Genomic DNA, 24,577 nt, shown 5'->3' with positions numbered 1-24,577 from the left:
CTGTATCTACTCCCACTCACCAGTAACGATCCTGAGGATCTCGGCGGGCGCGCCGGACTGCTTGAGCGTCTCCTCGATCTTTTGCTATCGCTTCACCTCAGCTGCCAATGTATCTACTCCCACTCACCAGTAACGATCCTGAGGATCTCGGCGGGCGCGCCGGACTGCTTGAGCGCTTCCTCGATTTTTTGCCGCCGCTTCAACTCGAGTTCCAGTTGGTCCTGCACCTGCTGCCGTTGTTTTCGTTCCTTCTTTAACCGCTTCTGGTACATCACTGTCAACAAATAGCAATATTAAGTCCACCATTTTTCCGTAATATTTTATTGCAACCTTTTTTAATTATGTACCTATACTTTAGGTACATAATTTAAAAAACATACTGAATACAGTTATATCTTAATTTTATACAGTGTGAATCTAATCACTATTTTGTTCACGGTTTTTGCTAAGGAAATAGGATAAATAAAATATTTGGGGAGAGTCGGGTAAATCACGTACAACGTTATTTCCTCCCATTAAACAACATACATTATTTACATTTAAGGCATCAAACTATGGTCCAGTGGTACTCAATTAATCTTATCAGATTTGGTATATGGCTGAAAGCGAACGAAAGAAAGAAAACATGATTATCTTCGGTCTTGATCTAAGTTTTGATGTGTATTTGCATCAACATAACTTTTGATCTAAGATTTACATACTTAAGTAAGTTAAAATACGCGAGTTTAACTACAAACTGAAACAGGTTTTAAAATGCGTGGGCTAATATTGAAATTATCTTAGTTTTAATTATTTCAATACGATTTCGATGTCTGGAAATAAATAGTGGTATTTAAACCTAAAATAGGTAATAAACATGAGAAATACTTCATGGATAAGTACAATTTAAATGTTAATGGTACACTAGTCGGCTAAATAGTAAGCAACGACAGTTCTTTCGATAAAAACATTTTGTCAATTCGCTTCTGGTTCATCTCCATAGCCAAGGTAACCATGATACTGAAGATCTATATACACATTCAAACATATTTACTACCTACTACCTTCATAAACAAAATATTGACATCTAAGTAAAAACTGGTACGATATATCGACTCTCCTCAACGTCATTTATTCATTAATTCCCTTATTTATTCGTTAAATGTTTGGTATTATAATTATATTTTAGTATTAGTTTTGGTTAGAACAACAAGCAGCTGAGTAACAATGAGATTGGCCACGTCATATTCAACAATCCCCGACAATGTCATTTCATTTGATGGTACGTCCAACTGTACCTAAAATCGATCCTCGTAAAGGCGGTATTGCATTGACCGTGTTGACTCTACAGCTGTAAATCGTTCCATAAAGGCTATCAGGGCTTAGTCAAAGTCACCTTTAATCGCACAGCGCGCTCGCTCCGTATCGAAATAACAATTACTACGAATACCGCACGCAGAACAACAAAACCCCGGCTAAATAAACGGTTCCGTGCATACCCGCTCGCCATATTACTCCGACCGTGCATCATATGCATAACTTCACGTAACCAAACTTTGAGACTGCAAATCTATCTCTTTTCCTCGATCGAGCTTTTTGATTTCAAACACGGTTTACCTTCGATTCGCGCTCATACTGCTCGTCTGTAATTCGTTTGTTATTACTGTCGATAATCGGAGGTTTACATTGAAGGTTTCCCTTTCTTACGGGCTCGAATGCGCGATGTCTATCTTTTTCTCTCGAATGCTCGATTGACGAATGATGAGTCGATGCGTGTTGATGGACGCCTCCTTCGCCAAGGGGCGTCATGGCGACAGTAAGATGTGCTAAGATTTCTGCGAAATGATTGTATTGAAAATGTATTAATTCTTACTTCCATTCGCGATCCATAACCAACACAAAATATGTTTTCTTTAGGTGTTGTCAAAAATAAATACGTAAGACGTTATCTTTTATCGGCCAAATATTTTTTATTTCGTTTTTAGGGCTATTACAGAACCGTAACTCAAAATCGATGCATATTAATTTAGCGCTTCGATCTATGTCATAAACTAGTTTGTATATTTCAGGGATAACGCGTCCGCGTCACGGTAACACTATGAATAATACAAAGTGCAAGTTACAGCCTGCCGCTGCGTCCTGGGGGCATGCTCGGAATGGAGAATTAAAAATATACGATACAACAACTTTGATTGGATGCTGAAAAATGCTGTCGACGTTTGGATTCATGAATAACTCAAACTTGAATCTTGTTAACTTTTTCAATACTTTTTATACCTATAGCTTTGAAGATGTCACGTTCCAAATCTCACAGTGCTTTTCCTCTTTAACAATAGTAACGAGCGATTAAAAAAACATCTAATTTCGATAAAAGTCGTCTCATGAATTTTTGGGTTTCGGGATACATTATTATTGCAAAATTGTTTTTTGGTTAAGCCGTGTGCCGTGTGTAAAAAAGTACCTGGCCTACTCACATACTTCTTTACGTAGGTACCTACTTCAATGTATATTGCTAATTTAGGATTTATCACGATATCTATGATTACAATTAATATTGACCAATAAACTTTTCAGTTCTCGTATAAAATTTGCATTTATAGACGAGTAATTTAAGTTACATAAAATAGGTTTTTATGCTTTATCCTATTACAGAGGTCATGGCTACAAACCACCACATAGCCACTGAGCAGGAACCGCACCGCCACCATCCTTGCGTAAAAGATCAGAGTACCGTTCAGTTACGAGTACGGATTTAATTTAAATATAATTTAAACGCACCTACAAATATAATGTTTAAGTCTCTAACAAAAGAAAATAGCAAATAAAAGTAAAGAGCGTTTTCTCATTAAGCATTGGCTAGTAATTAATGTGGTTGGTAATGAAACCGCGATCCACTCGTACGCATCATTTGTCATCGCGCGACCTCCGACACGGACCGGTATTAACGTACGAGCAGCGAGGAACTGTGTTTTATAATGATAGTAAAAGGTTTGTGTCCTCTACGTGGAGGTAGAAGTAGTTCATATACTTCATATATGGATGGAAGTAGAAAAGACTAAAACCAAAAAAACAATCTAAGTATTAGATCAAGTTTCATTAAAAAAAACATCATTTTGTAAAACATATGATTTGATCTGTAAGACATACATAAGTTAAATTTTATACAATTTATACATATAAACTTTAGACATACGTCAATAACAGATGATGATGATTTAATTTATTAAAAAAAAAAACAGTTTTAACAACATTTAGTTTACGTAACCGTGTATAATTACAGGCTCCGAGATGGGAGGATCCTTTTTCAGTTAATTTCTCTTCAATACAAAGGTTGGCGTCCAGATGTCCGTTCAGTGGAAAATTCGTCAGACCATCGAGTCCGAGCATCGATTCGCTCTAACACCTCTCAAAACAGTTTCGCACTCGACTGACGCTTATTTTCGGATCTTTTCATCTCACCTCTTTTGTTTATTATGCGTAAATTAACAATACCAAAGCTAAAACCGGTTATGTTATTCCACACAAATAAATTACCAACGTCAGTGAGAATACGTGGAAACTTGTATTAAGTGGTATAAAACTATATTAGTTATTTCCGTTGCTTATATGCTATACGTTTGCAAATTCCAAACTCTATTATCTTCATTTTGTATTTTATTAGAGTACGTTAAGTATCAATCATTAGTTCTTTCCAATTTGAGGCGTCAATCAAAGCTTCCTTCCTCCATTGATAGCGGGCGGGCGACGACGTCGGCGTTCATTGTTTCAAGGAGTCAATATTTGTCTATGCATCCACGGCTCGGCGGCCTCCTTTGTGCTCCGTAATCCGGCCTATTGCTCTCACTTGGAACCAATGATGAGTCGGAATAATCGAATCGATTATTTCATTCGATTTGATGCGGTTGCTGGTTGAATAAAAGCGGTTATGACGATTTTTACCACTCGGTAGTTCGGTATTCAAAGCGATCATAATTTTATGTTAATAATTTCATTGTTCTTTTTAAATGTATCTTTGGACTTCTATTGAAAATGTATTGCTTTAGTTACATAGGATGACTTGTCTTTTAATTATTATATTTTCTTTGTGATCATCACGCAGTCTTGCCATAAATTCTGTCCCAACTTATTCATTTTAAATTTAATAATGGAATGTTTGATGCACTTTTGTTTCTTGGTTATGCTTAAATAGACATTTGGCTTTCAAAAAAAGTACATTTAGATCCAGGTATCGTTTCCCTGAAGATGGAGTGGGGCATCACAGAGAATCGTGTGATAGCGTTATACAGGTACAACAAGCAAGTGAATGACATTTTCAAACTGCTGAAACCTTTGAATATAACGAAGAAATGTATCTATCGTACTATCAAGCGATGATACGACATGGGTTTAGTCGACGACTGACCCAAGAATAGTTTACCATGTCAAACAAAGACACCGGCAGTGATTAAAGCGGTTGCTAAGAAAATTCGGAGAAATCCGCTACGCAAGCAGAAAATGAAAACGCTAGGGAAATGAAAATTCCCCCTAGAACTATGTCGCGTATCATAAAACAAGACCTTAATCTTGGGGCTCATCATCGGAGCACAGGACAGCGATTGACAGCGGCCCTACGGAAAATAAGAGCGACGAGAGCTAAAGTGTTGTGGCAGCGGCATGCAAAGGGCGGGTTTATTAAAGCGGTTGCTAAGAGAATTCGGAGAAATCCGCTACGCAAGCAGAAAATGAAAACGCTAGAGAAATAAAAATTCCCTCTAGAACTATGTCACGTATCATAAAACAAGATCTTAATCTTGGGGCTCATCATCGGAGCAAAGGACAGCGATTGACAGCGGCCCTACGGAAAATTAGAGTGACGAGAGAAGTGTTGTGGCAGCGACATGCAAAGGGCGGATATCGTAATCTTCTGTTCCCAGATGAAAAAATCTTTAGGTATAGTAGGAATAAAATATATCCTCACAGTTCCCAAGAAGCTTCTGAAAAAGTTCAAAGGGTAGAAAGAGGCCATCATCCTGCATATGTCATGGTTTGCTGGGGAGTATCCTGTGAAAGCGTCATAGAGCTTCGTTTTTGTGAACAAGGGGTAAAAATACGTGCTACAAACTATCAAAACGACATTTTGAAGAGAGTTGTTAAGCCGCTAAATGATACTTTAGTTGCTGGTAAGCACTGGATATTTCAATAAGACTCTGCCCCTGCACATAAAGCTAAGACAACACAACGGTGGTTAGCGACGCATTTACCCGAGTTTATTGCGGCTGAATATTGGCTCTCAGGAAGCCCCGATCTCAACGCCTTGGACTATGGTCTGTGGAATATTTTGGAAAAGAAAGCCTGCTCTAAATTTCATCGTAATGTTGAGTCTCTCAAGTTACATTTAGTGCGGGCAGCGGCTTCAATCATCGATACCGTCCATGCTGTCATAGAAGAGTGGCCGGACCGTTTAAAGAAGCGAGTTGAAGTAAAAGGTGGACATTTTGAATTAATATTTTATTTTATAGAATCTGTATAATATAATTTCATGTAGAGCAGAATTTATGGCAAGTCTACGTACATTTTAAGAAACTTGCGTCTACCATGAGAGGACTGTCACAAACGGAATTAACAGAACGGAATGAAGCGTGCGAAATATGAAGCGAAACAATTCGATGACCGAGCGTATGAATAAAAACGAACCAACGAAATATTGAAGGAATCCGTTCAAAGGGGAAAAAATGCAATAAAAGCCCTACCCGATACAGAATGGGAGTGTGGTTAAAAAGCAACGAACGAATATGGTTGCGAACATCCGCTGCAGACAAAAGTTGGGCTATTTGACTATGCAAATTATATTTGCGGACCGCGCCGCGGTTGAGACCCGATCTCCGACGTTTCATTTCACTTCTTTCTACACAATGTGTATTCTTTTCATATTTTCATCCGATTTCCTTCCCCTCGTTCATTTTGTTCCGTTTTTAAAAGTCGGAACAATGCTTTCCGCGGGCTCGTTTGCCGCAAGCCGTTTTCTTGCACGCGGCTTATTTTTCTCGTTATATGTATGTCTATATCTCTTTGTATTTATCAAGTTTTCTTTTCTTTAATGCTTTTCACTCATAAATGGCTGATACGGTCGCCTAGAGTATGTTGCTCGAATAATAGGTATGTGTTGTAGTGGGTTGTGCTGTAGTGTACATATTTAAATTCCGATTTTACAATCCAGTCTTTTTAATTATATCCGAGATGCTACAAGAAATTAGTTTGCGCCAAATAAGAAATAAAGTATTAAGTTTCAGAAAAATTACATTGTTATTGCTACACGTAGCTGGTATGACCTAGGATATTATTTTTGTATGGTATTGTTTTTATCGAGTCGAATTATGGCCATCATGAGAAATGCCGATAAATGTCCCAAGATAACAGATTAAGCATTGAAATTACCGTTTTTAGTGGTCATAATTAGACGGACGCCTCTCGAGGGCTGTGTATAATATTACTCGCAGGGCCCCGAGCGATCAAATGCTTCCTTCGTTTCTTTGTATCAATAATTTAACACCGATATTTATGTCACAACGTTTTATTTTAAGAATACTATAACTAGAAAAAAATATTCCAGTTAGTGTTCAAATTGTAAACAGAAAGTTTTTTTTTATACAAGAGAATGAGATATAAAACTACTATACCTAAGCTCCAAGCATGAATCAAACTGCTTTAGTATATAACCTACATCTCATTTTAATATTAATTACAACACATTTCCCTAATACCAATATGTAAAAATAAGCAAAGCGGGATGCATTATATATCCAATTCAGTAAATTGATTGAATTTGTCTCTAATGATTTTTTCAAATAATATACCTACAGGTCATGCTGTAAAATTTGCATGTGGCTCACAAAGTTATAATTTAAAACCTTAATTATGATTCGTAAGTGCAATTTTAGTGAGGTACGATTTTTTTACATTAGGTATAATATGTTATCACCCTTGAAGATTATCAGGAGAGCTAACATTGACGATATGATCACTGCGATAGTTGTCGTTTCTCCATCTGTGTAGAACACATAAATATGAATCGGTTTTATGACAGCCACTCCCCTCAGTCGCGCCCGAGCAATTTAGATAAGTCTTTTTTATAGTTCTTTATTGAAAATAAATTGCCTAGAATAAAATCAGACACTGTTTGAATGGCTTTCCGATAGATGTGTATGAAATAATGTTGGATAGATAAACGGAATGGCAGCAGACATCTTGTTTTTCAGCTAGGGTACATATAATAATCACATCAAATGCCCTTTTATTTGATTTAACGGCAAAATGTCGGTAAACTAAAGCTAAAATAATTGTTACCTTAAATTAAAGCGTGATCTACAATGTTCTAAAGTATGTTCTGCGCTGACACATAAAATCAAAACTAAAGCTCTTGTGTGAATCCGAATGGGTTCAACCATGTTTGAAAACAACTTTTTGTATGTCATTCTGTACCCCTAGTGTAAATATTTTCGACAGCGAAACGTTACGTACGCGTTTGCGTTAAGTGTCATTTTGTATGGGTTTTTGAACAGCGCGCCAAGCGGGACGTTTTGGAAAGTCAAAAATCTCATACAAAATGACACTTAACGCAAACGCGTACGTAACGTTTCGCTGTCGAAAATATTTACACTAGGGGTACTGAATCTTACTCTATCGGTACTAAAACCTCAACAACCAAAATTGGAAATGCATAGTTGATGCACTTTTGAGTAGTAAGTGTGCTTTTTAATATTCACACAAAACTCATACAAAAATTAGATTGAACTGATTATTTTTTATAAGGACATTTGTCATCGCGATCTGTCCGCACCAGTCGCACCGCTGTCCCGGTTGCGGGCCAGAGCGGACACCGTTTAGCTGTTTATCTATTTTCTCTGTTTTATTTCGGCAAGCACGATATTTATGAGCGGGTGGCGCAGGCGATAACAATTTTCGTTAAAACAGTGCGGATTATTGTTCTTGGACGAGGGGGCTGGGCGCGACCGTACCCGATAAATATTTCCAGTTAATGTAATTCTTTCATTTCTCAAACACAACTTTATTACTCATATTCAAGTTTAACCAAAAACTACATCAAATTGCTTAATATTTTTTAATATCCTACTTTTATCAGTCATCCCTCAAAACATTCCATCTTACATTTCAAAACAATATCAATAACGGCGCCACAGAATTTTTTTATCAACAAAAAAGGGAAGAAAAAATCGCGAGCACTTATCAAAACGATCAAAGGGCCGGTCGGACATTCCGACTTCTTACGACGCTAGTAAAAAATACAATCTCTCTTTATAGTTACCATTCCACTGGTTATTATACCCGTATCGATACGGTTCGGACTTACGGACCGTGAAACGTACGATTCTCGATATTGAGGCCCCCGGCACTATTCATATAATTTTGGACAAAAGTCCTGAATTCGTTGAAAAAATTATATTTAAAATAAAATAAAACTAGGTTCCTGCCTACTAGAATTCCTTTAGCACACGGGTATTCATTAAGTGTGCGCCTACATGTAATGCATGTGGAAATCTATTGATGGTTTCTGTCAAAACTACAAGGAATAAATACATACAAATCCATAAAACTCATAAATGTATAGACACGCAGTCGTATGAGATTAACGATGATTGAGCCAGGAAGCCAGTTGTCACTTTAGTCGTTTGAGCGGTACTCATACTTTTACTGCTCAAGTATAAAAATTTCATTTCTGACTTAACATGTTTTTTATGTTTATGTTATCCACGTGCGAATTTTCTGAAAATACATTAGTTTAATTGTTTACGTGCGATTGTTATTTTGAGACCATCTGAGACCCTTATCGTGAAGGAACTAGGTCAAAATATTGACATAATCTTTTATCGAGCACATTCAACGAGGCGTGACAAAATCGGTCTGACAATCGGATCGGAGGTCGGCTAGAATCGAAACATATTAAGTAAAAAATCGTTGCAGTTCAGTATCTTTGTATTATTTTGGTCGGGATAGCGCACCGGGCCATGCTTCCTGCGAAGTCGGTGTGGTCGTAACACGACACCTTTTATTAATATGCTTGAATTAATAATATTGTAGATATCTGTTGGCAAGGGCCCGAGGAGGACTCGCGTGCGAATGTATAATAAGGCTTCGGTGCATCGATTTGAAAATGAAATATCGATTTTCATTCCACTTTGTGAACACATCTTTAGAGCTCAGTTTAGGGTCAAAAAATCCTTTGTGTGTGGTATTTGCTACTGTAAAGAACAAAACGATATTCAGTCATAAAAGCTACTACAATGCTATTAAAAGTGACGATGGTAAGTATAGGTACTTTATTATTTGTAGTTATTTTATCTAATATTTAGTTTTGCAAGAATTAATAATAACTCCAAAATGGTATTTACATTTATGAATGTATAGAATATTGCAATGAATACCCAGCTCTAAACGAAACGACACAGATATTGTTTTTATTATTATTTGTTTCTATTAGATTTCAATAAACATTAATCTAATGACCGTCTTCATTTTGTTCAAACAAACCATCCAGCCGGCTGATGAAATATTTATGGCAAAGCTTTATTAGTACTTATAACAGCTCCGATATTACTCCAGTCGTAGTTTATTTATAAAATGCAAAAAATCTCCCCATGAAAATTTCGATAGTTTATTTATCAAAAGTAAAATCTAATCATTTGGGAAAAGTTCCTCTATGTGGCAAATGCGGCTACACTACAGTTCAAAAATGGACGTTAGGGTTACTTTCTAAAAGTGGTGTCCTAAACTAGGTGCATGTGGACCACCTAATCTTAACCAACTGTCCGTAACTGACTGCAAGCCACAGAATTATTTTTTAGCCATAAATGATATCAGTTAAAGAAAGCGCACCCGTTGATTAAGCTACTATATGTTGTAGCCACTAGTGCTACTAGGGGCGAAATAGTGAACTATTTTATTTCACTTGGCTTATTGCCACTGGAATTAATTGAATGTATTAACATTAACAATAACTAGCAAATAATAATTAAAAAAAATTGTATTTATTACGGTTTTTTTTAACTTGGTCGTATAACATGCTTGTGCACCTCTTTTAATTAGAAAGTAGTTAAATAAAAACTAAGTCCTGTCTACTGTCCTTGTTTTTATGCAAAATCATAAAACAGGCAGGTAAGCTGGCAAATATTGACGCGGATGATTGCAGCGGTCCGGCGGGCCCCTGCTCACTGCGAATTAAAACGGGGACGAGAAAAATTAATCCTAATGCGATTTTAATGAAGCTGAAATGAACGAATGTAATAATGAATTGTTAAGCCGTCGGTTTCGGCTTTCTTTTATTATGGAATGAAAATAAGAAGTAGTATGAAATGCCACGACGTTGAAACTCTTCCTTAAATATGTATCAATCAGCATAAGTTTCTTACATACTTCCTTACATTTAAGTTTGTAATTACTTCGAGAAGCTATATGGGAGCGTATGCGAGATAAAATTTTAAAATAATTAAAGCGTAGCATTGCATAAAGACGCACGCCTCGACATCGAGTATAAAGCACACAGGCGCTGAAAATGTACACCTGAAGTCTGTTCCCGCTTTTGCATTAACGAATGCGGAAGCGGCGCTGTGCATACAGGACGCGTTGCACCCTCTCTAGCCTGCACCCCCTCCCCTCGGGCCTCTCGCTCTGACTAGCCTCCAGCTCCTCTGGTGTCCCACCCGCGCCGCGTTCATTACCTCCACGCGGCGACCTAACAATTCAAGTTTGCTTTCCGCCACACAATCTACGCCACCAGACAGACTAGACTGCACCATCCCATACACCGGCCACTCGAATAATAAAGATGCAGAAATTAACCCGTCCGTACTGAAAAAGAGGAAACTAAGTGAAGCTATCTCGACTTGAATAGAGGTAATGCCGCGCGAGCACTCGTGTTCCGAATGAAAGAAACTCGCCGGATAATGGCGCGCTTGTTGAAACAGAGGGTAAATGTCAACCGCGGAATAAAAACAGTCAACAGATAAATGCAAACGATAAACACGGGAGCAAACTGAAAAGACATGACGAGAGCGATGTTGGTTCTACAAACAGAGGAACGAAATATGCTTTCGAATGGGATCGTCTTAGGTAGAGAAGCATCTAGAATCGCGCAATCAATAAAGTGTCAGCACGAGATTTGCTACAGCCCATAAAATATTCAATTACGCATAAGCACACATTTGCTAAGGCCAACAACGACCACGCGGCACCCCCATTAAAGACGCCTAAGGGCCATTTAATCGGTCAGTGGATGTAAATTCGCCGGCCCCAAAACAAATATCCCGAAACTAATAAGGAAACGAAATATGTAAATTGTCTGCCATATTGTTTCACAAGTGAAATCTTTCTTTAATCTTATAACAAATCCGCGTTCAAATGACCGGTCCGGGGCCAATTTGAATATGGAGGGTTGGCGGCAGGGTCAGGCTGCGGGTAGCGGTAAGCAAGGAAGCAAATGTATGCAAGACACGCACGGAGGAGATAGCGCCCGTAATGTTGTCCTATGCACATATTGCATCAAATTAGTTGTCGACTTGTAAACAAGGAGGAGGAAAGTAAGGCAGCTAAGACGGCGGCCGTGGGTAGTTTGCATGGATATGAGAGCGGCAATATGGGATCCGCAGCTGCTAGCTCCACTCATTAAGATGTTTTATGGTCGGCCCGCCGGACCGTGTTGCCAATTTAAGATATTTCTATGCGGGACGGCGCCACGTTAGTTTGGCTTCCGATTAGGGGATTGAGGTGGTCCTTTAAGGTATTACAGTAATTATTGCGGCGCCCATTATACGGTTAGCATTGTCCCCTGTTTTCCCCCGGCGGTGACAATGTAAAGGGTTGAATCAAAGCATAACTCGAACCCAATTCGACATCGGTGCAAATTTGCGCCCGTAAATCAAAGCGAATAACTTTCACGGGGAAACGAAAGCAATAAAGTGGATTCGGAAAACAAAACAAAACACGAATGCAATAAATGCGAAACGGTGAAAAATACAAAGTCAAACAAATTTCGTCCGATCTGTCGCAACTTTCCGAGCAGCAAGTAAATCAAAGGGTGTTGAAACTTTACACCCACTTAAAGCCGGACACAGTTATAAAGCGTTCGAACTTCGCCGACCCTGGGCCCATCAAACGGCCACCCCTTCCCGCATTCTACCAGGAGAAAATGAAAAGTTGGCAGATGCCGAGTGCACGTGGCCGCAGACTGCTATTCGACCGCCAGATTACATCATTAGACCTCAATGCTAAAATATAATAATGTTACAGTCAAAAATCAATAAATTTAATAAACTTTAACAAAAATTTTACAAAACACATCACCTGAAATAATATCAATAATACAATATATTAAGACAGACAGTGCACTAACAATAGTGCCCGCCGAAGTCCTACAAACTCCTCGTTAGTTACCAAGAGCTCCAAACGGAGAACAACTTGCCTTTTGAACTAAAGAGTTTCTTGTTCATCACTGGTCGGACCAAGTTTCTATCAGTAATCAGGAAGCTTCTAGTAAGCTCAGGTATTCGGTTGCTAGTACAAACTTAGATGCAAAATAAATAAATATTTAGTTTGATATATGAGACTAGTACAAAGGATATTGAGACATTAATAAGTAGGTACTTACAATAAGCAATGAGGTTAGAAAATGTAACGATGCTCGTCTTACCAATGGGTCGCCTAAGTGCTACTATGTACTCCGGCACCGGTCAGCGGTGGTCAGTCGAGATGAATAATTACAGATGAGACTTCACAAGCTTTGAAATATAACGCTGCCGGAATTAGATAAAGTTCGAAGGTTTCTAAGGGGCTCCATGCCAAATAAACATTATTATTAGTACAATAAATGTACTACCTACTTCAAAGCAGGTTGGAGTGTTTCGTATATGAAAGAAAATATACATGAGAACAGAAAGTGTGTATAATATCAATAATACCTTATACTGCAGGTATAGAAAATAATGCCGATTACTTTAGTAAAATACTGTAAACTGTGTCATTATAGATCTAAAATAAGTTGGCGTAAATTAACAGGTAAGTAACTAAGTCCGATCATTTCGTAGGTTGTCACAGTGACAATAGTATGAGGTCCCTAGCGAATTTCATATTGAATGCCACTGTGACAAAGACAAGGTACGAAATGGTACGGAAATTAAATTCTTGGATAGTACAGTGTTGATTTTAAAAAAGGTTAATTTTAAAGTGTGAATGTGACAATAACAATATTTAAAGATATCTCAACAAGTTTATTTCAACTTCGAGTTTGAAGTAAGTGACTCAATTGGCAGTTCTGTAACTACCACAGGCTTAATCAGGACTAAATTAATAGTTGGCAAAGAGGTGATTCAGTTGAATGTGATTAAGCGCACGGGTCGAGCACAGATCTGGGGGTTATTAAATAATTTATTGTCTTAGAACTATTCCAAGGGTCCCTCGGACACATTGCTAAGATTCTGCTCGACTTGCAGGTATCGGCGGTGTAGTGAATAGGTAGGTTTCCACAGATACGTTTAATGGAGTTAGAGACTGTTAAAGGTTTTCACAGATGGCACCAGCATGGGTTTCCCCTGTTTCTAGTTTTGTTCTATAGGATTTCTCTTAAAAGGATTCTCCTTGTCAAAAAAAAACAAAAAAAAACAAGAATATGACACTATTGGTGCGATTGTCAGGGAAACCTATATTGGCGCCATGAATAAAAAGCTTCAACCAGCAAACCTCATTACATACGTTACGTCGAACTGTAAAGTGTTAAGATGTTTATTCGTTTTCACAGTATAATAGATACCTCTTAAAAACGAACGTAAATTAAAATATGCATTTTCTAGGAGACAGAATCAATAAAAGTGCAAACGAACCTTTGATTGACTTTGTCCCATCTTTTATGGCTTTCAACATTAATTTCGCCTTGTCAGTGGCAAATTACTCTGGCTGCCCATTCACGCTCAAAAATCACTCTCAATCGAGTCGAGTGGGACAAAATAAAAGGTGAATTCATCATGGGGGTGCGAATCGTAGCCCCCTATTGGGAAACCGAGGCGGGAAACGCATGTCCGGTCCATTTGTAAACACTAACAGGTAGAGACGGCTTTTGACAGTTTATTAAATTAAATTGAGTGTGCGATTGTTGGTGATTTGTAACAAATTGCGATCAAAGCGAATTGCGTTTCGGCGTGATGGATTCTTGGAAGATTCAATCCGACAAGAAAACTGTTACACAACCCTTACAAAATTGAAGTGACGTCTTCCTCTATCTTTCGGTTATTTCAGCAATTTATATTCGAACATCTCGATAACGTTATGTTTCTTAATTCTAACATATATTTCTTTAAAAAAACTCCATACGTACAGGCTACTGAGATATTTAAATAAATGAAGTTAATTTCATTACATATTTAAACAAACGCCTTTTAAAAAGCGTTACACGATTAAACTAGGTAACTATAAATTATTTCAAGGAAAAAACTAGTTATTTATTAAAGTAACCACTCTAAATCTACTCATCATAATTCAAAGATACCTATAACATGCTTTACTCGTAGTGATATTTTTCATATTTTAGTACTCTGGTCAACAAAGGCTGGAGAGAAGGGTTTTATGAATCAATTTTAGCGCTTCATTTGATTATGTTCTGGTGCATATACACACGAGTAGAACGTACATATCTAAATTAAAAGGGTTCTAGATAATTCGTTTTTCTCGAAATATCGTCTGACACAGGTCTCAATTGAATTACATGCAATTTTACGCCTACATGTGTTGGCGGAAGTGCAAGTTTATTATACTGTAAAACTAAAAATGTTGAACTATCTGGTATATAACAAAGAAACTTAGTAAAATATATCAATTAGTAAATTAGTAAAAGTAAATTCAAAAACAACCCCCAAGGTACTTATTAGGGTAAACAATTTAAAACCATTAAAAATGGCTTATTAATAGAGTTTTCTACAGCATGAAACAGTTTGACGATTATGATAATAGTGCATGCATGTATTAATTTTGTTACTTATTTAGTTTTAGGTTAGTCATAATTATATTGTACGTCCGTGATGGATAAACTGTTGGTTCTTAATTGTATTATTGTCAACATCTTTGTACACAGTTAAACAATAAATCTTATCTTATCACAATTTTTGGCAAAGTTTTTTTTAAAGATTCGAGTTACTATTGGCAGTATTGTAGGTTTCTTGTAGTCTATACATAAAGAACTATTTTATGTATTTTACTAAATGTAAGACTCAGATGGTTTCGGAGATAAGAGGAGATTTGGTAAATTTTAATTTTTCCACTCAATCGGTTCAGGAGTTTTAGAAAAAAGTAGTTGTGACAAGTGGTTGGACAGACAGCAATTATACAGACTGACATACAAGTGATCCTATATCCGCGTTAAACTTATCTCACCCTATAAATATTAAGTATTTGAAAACTTGAAAGTATCATCATCATGAAATAATCTAAATAAAGATCTATTGTAAATAGAATGTTGAATGAATTCTATCTAAATAAAAGTTAATATACACACAAAGATAAACACTCTATCCGTAATTGCTCTCCGTAATAACGCAGCACTGCAGACAAGATAAACAAGCAAATGAATTCACGATAAAAACCAATAAGTCGATAAAACAGGAATTACGTTCAAATGGCCGGGGAGAAAGCATAAACCGTCCGTTTGCTGCCCAATGAGAATATAAATTGAATCATCTTTCACGCCCGGGTGCCAGCAAACGAAAACAACAGATTTTAATGACTATTCGAGTTATAATTATCTATTTTCATATTGATAAGTGCGAGCGAAACGAATTAAATTTTGGTTTATGACTTTAATAGGATTTTCTATTTCGTTTAAACAACGAGTATCACCCATGACAATTCAAGGTTAAGAGGTTTCAGTTGGAGCACGGCTACCATGAGTTAACACTTGATGTTTATTCTAGCGACTGCGTGAACTCGATCGCAGTCCATCTCGCTCGCACTGATATATTGGTGTGCTCAAATAAAAACTTAAAACATAGTTCAATTTCTTTTACAAATCGTAATAAATAACACCAAAAGAAAAAAAATTGCAGATTTGTACCGGATTTTCCTATTTTTAGGGTTCCGTACTTCAATAGGAAAAAACGGAACGATCATAGGATCACTTTGTTGTCCGCCCGTCCGTCCGACCGTTCGTCCGTCTGTCTGTCTGTCAAGACCCTTTATATCTTGGGAACGCGTGGAGGTATCGAGGTGAAATTGAAACCATATACTCAAGTCTACAGTCCAATGAAGCTGTGAAAAAATTAAAGTTCTAAGTAAACGTAAAAAAAAAGATACGGCCACTGATGCCGCAACAAATGTATATTTTGACACTCTGAAGACAAATTTATGGGCAACAGGAAATATATATAATACTTCCCATTGACCTAGAACTATGAAATTTGGCAAGTTAAGTAGATTTTCTCCTGTACTCGTAGTGTAAAAAAATCGGATAACTATAAATAAATAAAAAATATAAGATGTACGGAACCCTTGGTGACGATCGAGTCCGACTCGCACTTGTCCGGTTTTTTTTCATGTCCTACGAAACACATTCCGATTTAATTCCTACTATAATAAAATTATAAACTAACGATCCGCCCCGGCTTCGCACGGATTACACAAAACCTTAACAATTTAAAATTATACAGCTAAAACATCCTCAAAAATCACTGTATTTATAGGTGAAAAAGGAAAACCGCATGAACATCCTTTCAGTAGTTTTTGAGTTTGCCGCAAACATAGAAACAGACGGACGTGACGGGAGACTTTGTTTTATAAGGTGTAGGATGCGAAAGTCATTCTGTCTGTTACCTCTTCACGCTTAAACCGCTGAACCGATCTAGATGAAATTTGTATGGAGATAATTTGAGGCCCGGTAAAGGACATAGGGTAGTTTATAGTATATGGGTCATCATCATTCCACGCGGACGATGTCGCGGGCAAAAAGTAGTCGTTAATACTGACAACGCGTGGAGCCTAATTTCGATAACACCTTAAAATTACTCTCGATTCAAAATGTGCCGCAGTGAGGTCTGCAGTTTTGCAGTGCCACGCGCCGCGTTCTAATAGTTAAGGTGACATTCGGTTGGCGACTGCATCAGCGTAACTGTTGTAGCGTTGCTGGTAGAGTCACTGTAGGTGACAGTGTAATAGACATTTCCTTGATACATTTTTAGGTTTGATCGTTCTAATCGCGACAGCTATTTGGCAACAACTGAAACACTTAATGAATTAATACTTATAAACGCAACAATTAATAAATTAAGGAAATTGTATGCTGCACCAGCAACGCTGCAGCATTTATGTGATATGGCCGCGTAGCCAAGCGCTCCGTAGCGATCGAAACGCAACCGTCACTGTTGCACTAATATGGAAAAGTGATAGAGAGACACAAAGCGTTTCATTGTCGTAGCGATAGCGATTGTCACCTTGGCTAGGCCGGCCGGTCTCAACAAAATACAAGCAAACAACGACGGGATATGGCAACACTTGAATATAGTACACATATGACGGTTAATAGAAGAGACCCTACTGTTGCGAAACCGAAATCTAAATACGATATGAGTTCCATTAATACGATATCCTGCAATCAAAATCACTGTATGGCTTCTGCCGACGTCTGCTACTCGTGTGTGGTCCCGGTAAACAAAGATCTTAATGATCGTACACCGTCCAATGTAAACAATTTATTAGCCCGCAATCGACATCGATGTTACAATCGATTCTTGCATTCGATACATTGATACATGCTTCGCTGAAATGAACATCATTCATTGCTAACGGGTGTATCGATTTTAATTGCGTTTTGTGAGAAGTCAATGGGTGAATTCTTAAGTTCATAAGAAAGTAATGAGCTCATGAAGAAAAGAAGATACATTTGTGACTTATTATTGAATGAAATTAAACCTATACAAGGGGTCTGTGATGTTGAATTGTTGAATATAGTTATTAGCGTAAGGTATTGTGACGTTTACATAATAAAAGTATGATTGCGAACTACCTGCAAGTCGACACTCTGTTGTCAAGTGCCGAACAAGCGGATGGGTCGCAAACCATACGATCACAATCTATATTTTATTTACCACCTTGTCATACAACGGAGCCAAGATGTCACAGGTATGTTTTAGAGAAATCAATCATTTCATCCTTATTCATTTAATCGTAAAATATCTATCTAGGCGACTCCATTGCCCTCTCCATCCAGAATGCCACCTCCCGTCCGTACGCTAATAATTATATATAATAAAACTATCATACACTTGACATAATGCCATTTGATACACCATTACGTTATAATGTAATTTTTATTATACGCTGGTTTTATTATACTATGTTTGAACATAAATCTATTTTAATATAATTTTTAACTAGTATGAAGACAAATTGTACATGGCTTTTATTATATTATATTTAATATAACGTAATACTTTTTAAATCAACAACTTTTTTAGGGTTCCTTTTGAACCGATTTATCGATAGTTATGAACAACTATGGAGAATGCCCAATATGAAGAGGGGTCAAAATGTCAGTCTGGTGACTAGGTCAAGTTCAAGTGGGTCATTTCAAAGAACGCAAATTGTACATTCATAGTGAATTAAAAGGATTTATGACGGAAAATGTGAAATAAATACCCCCTTCCCCCCCTCTCAGAAGTTTACCGAAGATAAATTATGTTTTTTTACATGCTATTAACATTACTATAAAATTTAGAGGAAACATAAAATCTCGAAGACCTCTATCTTGATAACTTATTTTAAATTAACAAATAACATTTCCGAAATCAGATTGCAATTTAACCAACTTTACGGGTGTTTATCACACTTGAAATTTCTATGAGATTACATTAAAGACACTTTTTTTTTTTCAAATAAAAGAACAATTTTTGGAATTGGTATACATGTTAGAGAATAATTCTCGAAAAACCAAACTGCGTGCATAACATCACGCAAATTAGACAATTAACTGATAGATGGCGCTGTATACAATTATACTTAGTATACCTATACTATCCTGATACCTGATCAAATGTCTTTCGCCTTTATAGTTACATGAGATAATTCAAACTTGCACTTGACTGTTTTTTTTAATGCGCCATCGCAGTTCTTACCTAACCCAATTTTCTGGGAACCATTTATTTCCCTATTTTTTATAAAAAAGGAATTATAAAAATGGTGTGCATCCCTGTAAAACGCCTGTAAAGTAAACCTGGTCAATATTTTGTTATGTGTTAAAATATTTAAAGTGAAAAGTTGTTATAAAATAGATCGTTTGATTAGAAGATAACTTCATTTATGAACAAGAAACTAATTTAAAAAGTAATTGATAACTTTTATTGAGCGGTAAATACTAGCTAGCGATCTGATAGATTTGAGTACTAAAACTCCTTTTTCCAGCTTACAGCTAGTGCAAAATAACAATACGAGTAGCTCTATCGTTACCCAAAGTTCAGGTTAACCCAAGTTCAGCAAGTTTGCGTTGTATAGTAAAATTTGAGATCAATATCTCCCGAGACACCGGATGCGGTCTGTCGGCCATGCCCGATTATTATTAGGTTTCCTACGTCCGGAACGGGCCCTACTCATATCATACATGTTTAACATGTCAAGTTATAAAATAAATGTATGTAAATAATTAAAATATCATAGTAATACTTAAATTACTTTTATCTTATGCCAGCTCCTATGTCCGTCTTTTACAAATGATAAGAGTTTGTTCACTTTTATGCATACGTATAAATGTTGTCTACTTGACTACTACTCATTATTTAACCTTAAATAATTGATTTGGATACTTTTGTTTCCCATTGCTACCTTGGATCTACGGTTTCAAACTTCATTAAATGGTACTAGAAATGGAAATTCTTCTGAACAACAAACACTTGCGAATTAAACTTTCACTCATTTTGTTAATCCCTCAAGTCACTGGAAACTCCTGTTTTTGTTTGTTTCTATAATTAAAGCGCCCACTTAATACTTTCGATAATTATTCAGATTTCTGCTGAAATTCTATTTGAGGAAGATAACTTTAAAAGCATTGTTTCGCTTTCGTTAATGTATGAACTGCATTATTCTTAACTTTTGATTCTTGTTCAACATGCCTACCCAACAAACGAAACAACTTTGTAAAGAGTATATCATCAAGTATTTAGTGTCGTTCATTTGAGGTGTATTTTAGACTACGGTCCAACTACTGGACCAGTGACTAGCCGACGCGGCGCTAACACGCAACTCCAGTTCAGTAGTTCACACGCTTGGGTTAGCAATTTGTATGTTATGGCGAAAATGCAAACTTACAACTTTGTTTCCCTATACCTACCGATTGGAAATTTAAACAATTTGAATGTACCTTGTCGCAGTAAAAAACTTCATTCCTCATAGCTTTCGTATTAAGTATCATTGCGACAAGATTCATTGTAGAAGTTATTTTTTAAGCTCGTTATGATTAATTGAATTTTAGAAGTTTTTCAGAAATGTTAAATTAGTTGCGGCAAGCTATTGGATATGATTAATGCCACACCGTTACTGTCGACTTACTGTGAAATGTTTATTATGAAAACGTTTAAAGAAAATCATACGTGACACTAAGTTCATCAACAATGCAACACATCAACCTAAATATAGGGGTTATTTCCACACTTCTGTCTCTTGCAGGTAAAATGCAACAAGTCGTATTGGGTTACAAGCACACGATACGGCCGGCACATGGCGTGTGCGCTCGATTGTAGCGAAATCGACAATTCGATCGTGGTAAAATCGACACGACTACGTCGCAACCCTATTTGAGCGGGCTCTAACCACCAGTTTCCCTGTTAACATAGGTATATTTTGATCAAATGTCGCTCAAGTCTCCGCCAACCTTAGACTATGTACCTAATAATAACTTTACGTTGTTATATTTCATTATATTGTAAATCAAAAAATATGATTGGGAACTAAACGCACCATTTAAAAGCCTCAATAAAACCATGGATTTTGATTAATAAATAATATTAATGTTATAGAACCTGCCTATTTCTGAAAAAGCTTTTCCAGGCGCGCGTCAGTAATTATAAATAAAGTTCATTACTTCACCGGATTCATCTGAAACTTTACTCCTTCTTATTACGGGGAAACAGGATCATATAAGCACATTGAAACCTGTTCTAACAATTTCACACACAATCATAAATTCTAATTTAGCATCTTCGCGGATCTCGTTACGAACTCGCCTTCGGTTTCCCGGACTCATTGTGTGTTCCCAAGACATTGCAGCCCCACAGTACACGTATACAAAATTAATTAGACAAAATCTTGGCTCTTGTAATATTTTATTATAACTTCGGCTGTTGTGCGAGATTTTATGAACGCGTTATATTTATTGCTTTCCCTGCGTAATGGATCTGAATAGGGCTTTGATTAGCATCGTTCCCGTATGGCGGTTGTCTGGAGCTACAACTTTACAAGGTTATAATTACAGTAGTTGTAATTACGAGGTTGCTTACAATGTGAAACTCCTCCATTTCGTTATCTCGCTACGAATGTTGATGGTTTGTTAAATTAAACGTCGTGTACGGAACTGATATCTTCTTGATTATAAACGCCTATGTCTAGTTTGCACTGTTTTAATTTACACTATATCATCATCCCCTTCGCTTAATTTTTACTATTAACTTAGCATTACTAGCTTTAGGAATGTATGTACTGTCCCGGTACATAATGGATGTTAAGAAAGGTTTTTCATGACATCATTACCTTTGAAAAAGCGGTATCGGATAAGCAGACTAAAAGGCATCTAACTCTTTTTGTTAGGGTTCCGTGCCCAAAGGCTAAAACCGGACCCTATTATTAAGACTCCGCAGTCCGTCCGTCGGTCCATCTGTACGTCTGTCACCAGGCTGTATCTCATGAACCGTGATGAATTTTCACAGATAATGTATTTCTGTTGCCGCTAATAACAACAAATACTAAAACTAGGAATCCTCGCTGGGCGAGTTCGAGCAGAATAGTGTTGGTGTAAACGTACTTCATTAATTGAATTAAAGACCATTCCTGATAAGGTCTAGGGCAGTATAAGTGGTTATCTTAAAAGGTAGTCAATCTTTGTGACCGCAGCTCGGCACGAGCCAAACAGCGCATTCTACTTAGCGGTGAAATGTATAATGCCTCGCAATTCGTTTGATCTTTTTGTTTAGACCGCTCTTTAGTGCTCCTTTAACACGTCTCCTTTATTCGACATCCTTTAAAGACACATACGTTGATTTAAAATAATCAAACTGAGAAGTTATTTATTTATTTATTAACATACCAAAATACTTATAGTAAGTCTATAATTGAATATTGGCTTTAGACGAGTAAATAATTTAAAATCGCCCTCTCACCAGCATAGCCGCGAAGCTCGCAGACCGAGTCAAAGTTCCACAGGGTAGGTATGTTTCAGAGGCTTTATTTTCCGTGCCCTCCAATGCATTTAGTACATTAGAGCGAGTGAGTTGGTCTGGTCAGTCGACTAAATCTAATCATTTGCATTACTCACGGCCGGCAGACCGTACTGCGCTTCATTTGACCAGAACATCGAAGCATTTGATTCGTTCTCGGTTTTATTATTATATTTTGAGAATTCAATATTTATCAAATAAATACATAAAAGGATGGTTAGATTTTCTTAAGATGGTAGATGTCAGACGTCTTCCTACCGTTCGGACATATAAAAAAACTACACAAATCTAGAAAATTATACACCAAAACATTTTGAACAGACAGGACGAACATGCTCAAAAATCCTTATGTAAATGTTGTTCATCATCTTAAATGGTGTTCTAAATAGCGGCGCAATTACGCGAAGTTCCGACTGAAACAATTTTTCATCGGCCACAAACGAACCTCAAGCAAAAAACGCGACCGCCTTGCAACGTTAAAGTGTAAATATTTACCCGGCATCGTTCACGAAAACTTTCGTAGCGCCGATAAATTCGAGACCTCACACTTGCAAAAAATCACAATAAAATGCCTTCAGCGACGTCAATGAAGGCACGTTACTTGGTTCCGTATGGTATCTACTTCTGGAAAGACATGCAAGCTAAATTCGGTTATTATTATTTTTAACAAAATAATATTATTGCAAGACTATTTAATGATTAGGAAATTTAGACATATTTTATATTAGTAAATACGTGGTAACCTCTCAGTTAATCAATATGTACAAACAAGAAATTGAATTCACTACGACTCTGTTCGGATTCCTGGGGATCCCTAAGACAGACGATATAATACGAGTGTGTAGTGTAATTGAATTCCGTACACGGCGGGTATCTGGCACGGTATTCGGCGAGGTCGCACGTCGCACCGTGGTCGGGATTTCGCGTGTATCGGAAATATTTTTTGATATCTTCCCACTGGACTCTTTGCAGGAATCGTCGGTATTTTTATGAACCCGTTCCTCATTTACGGATTCTCCGGAGAGCTGGGCATTAACCCTTTGAATTTTGCGATGAAAGGTACACGATGCCGAGAAATTGAATTCAGTGGATTATTTTTATAAATAGATAGTATTTTGGCATTAAGCAATTTCCTCTCCAGGAAGAATATTAGACACATAGACTATAACCATTTATGTTGCCTATCTAGGGACAATATTATTTTACTGACATCTAAATATACACTACAATACCTAACCAACTATCCACACTGTATTAACTCAGTTGCATCAGCCATTCAGCGTAATAGAATTTATTACTGGGGTGCAAACGTCACTGCCATGCATCTAGGTAGCCGGATACTGACGTATGTTGATACGATTGTTAAATTTCATTTGAATTTGATCACTCGACTGTCCGGGCTGTGATAATGTTTGAAATAGAAGGGGAATGGTATTATCAACGGGCTAACTAAATGACCAATAGAGTGCATACAAATAAATTGGTTTGGTTAAAAGCATTATGTAAATCTGAAGCATTTATTACCTAATCAATATTTAATTTTGGTTAAATTATTACATTTATTACATTTGTCTCTCTATAAAAAGATTCTTAAATAAATGGGGGCTGAAATAAAACACGTGTATTCCGTTATATGATGTGTTAAGATATAACATTCCCCATGCAAAGGCACATCCAAACAGGCATCGATAACCCTCCATTCTCAACATAATGTTCGCATAATTGGCGTAACATTTCCATTCCGAACCCTTTCAAGACGCCGTAATGTTACGGCCTACATATTATTTAATTAAGCAATCTGGAGTACAATGAGAGTTATACCTACTTCATCTCAGATACAGAGAGCATGTGATATGGGGTCGCAGGGATGAGTTATGACGGGGAAATCTTGAAATTACATCAAAGTTCAAGATAATTGTAGCTTGTCATTACATTAGACGTGTCTACGTCCTTAAATGCGAGTACAAGGAAGGCCATATTTGGTAGAGGTATTGACGTAAATTAAGTTTTTATGACAGTCTATGACAAGCGGACACAATTCAAATTATATTTTATACGGCCATAGTAATAACGTCACACATCCAGTTTACATTTTATTGCTATTTTCTAGGAAATTAATAGGAAAAAATAAAATAACTTATTACATAGGTACATTT

At 36.9% G+C, this 24,577-nt stretch overlaps 1 protein-coding gene across 8 annotated transcripts in view; it reads right to left on the bottom strand.

Annotated features, from left to right (window-relative positions):
• LOC133534734 (dachshund homolog 1) overlaps window positions 1-24,577 on the bottom strand; it is a 181,446-nt gene that overhangs the window by 12,205 nt on the left and 144,664 nt on the right. For all 8 annotated transcript variants that reach the window (XM_061873978.1, XM_061873981.1, XM_061873980.1 and 5 more), the window contains one exon: window positions 128-274. In XM_061873978.1, the coding sequence (XP_061729962.1) occupies window positions 128-274 (147 nt within the window). The remainder of the gene's footprint in view (window positions 1-127; window positions 275-24,577) is intronic.

The sequence above is a fragment of the Cydia pomonella genome, chromosome 2, assembly GCF_033807575.1.
Source record: "Cydia pomonella isolate Wapato2018A chromosome 2, ilCydPomo1, whole genome shotgun sequence".
Taxonomy (NCBI): Eukaryota; Metazoa; Arthropoda; class Insecta; order Lepidoptera; family Tortricidae; genus Cydia; species Cydia pomonella.
The sequence above is the reverse complement of the archived record's forward strand: the minus strand, read 5'-3'. Positions and strand labels throughout refer to the sequence as shown.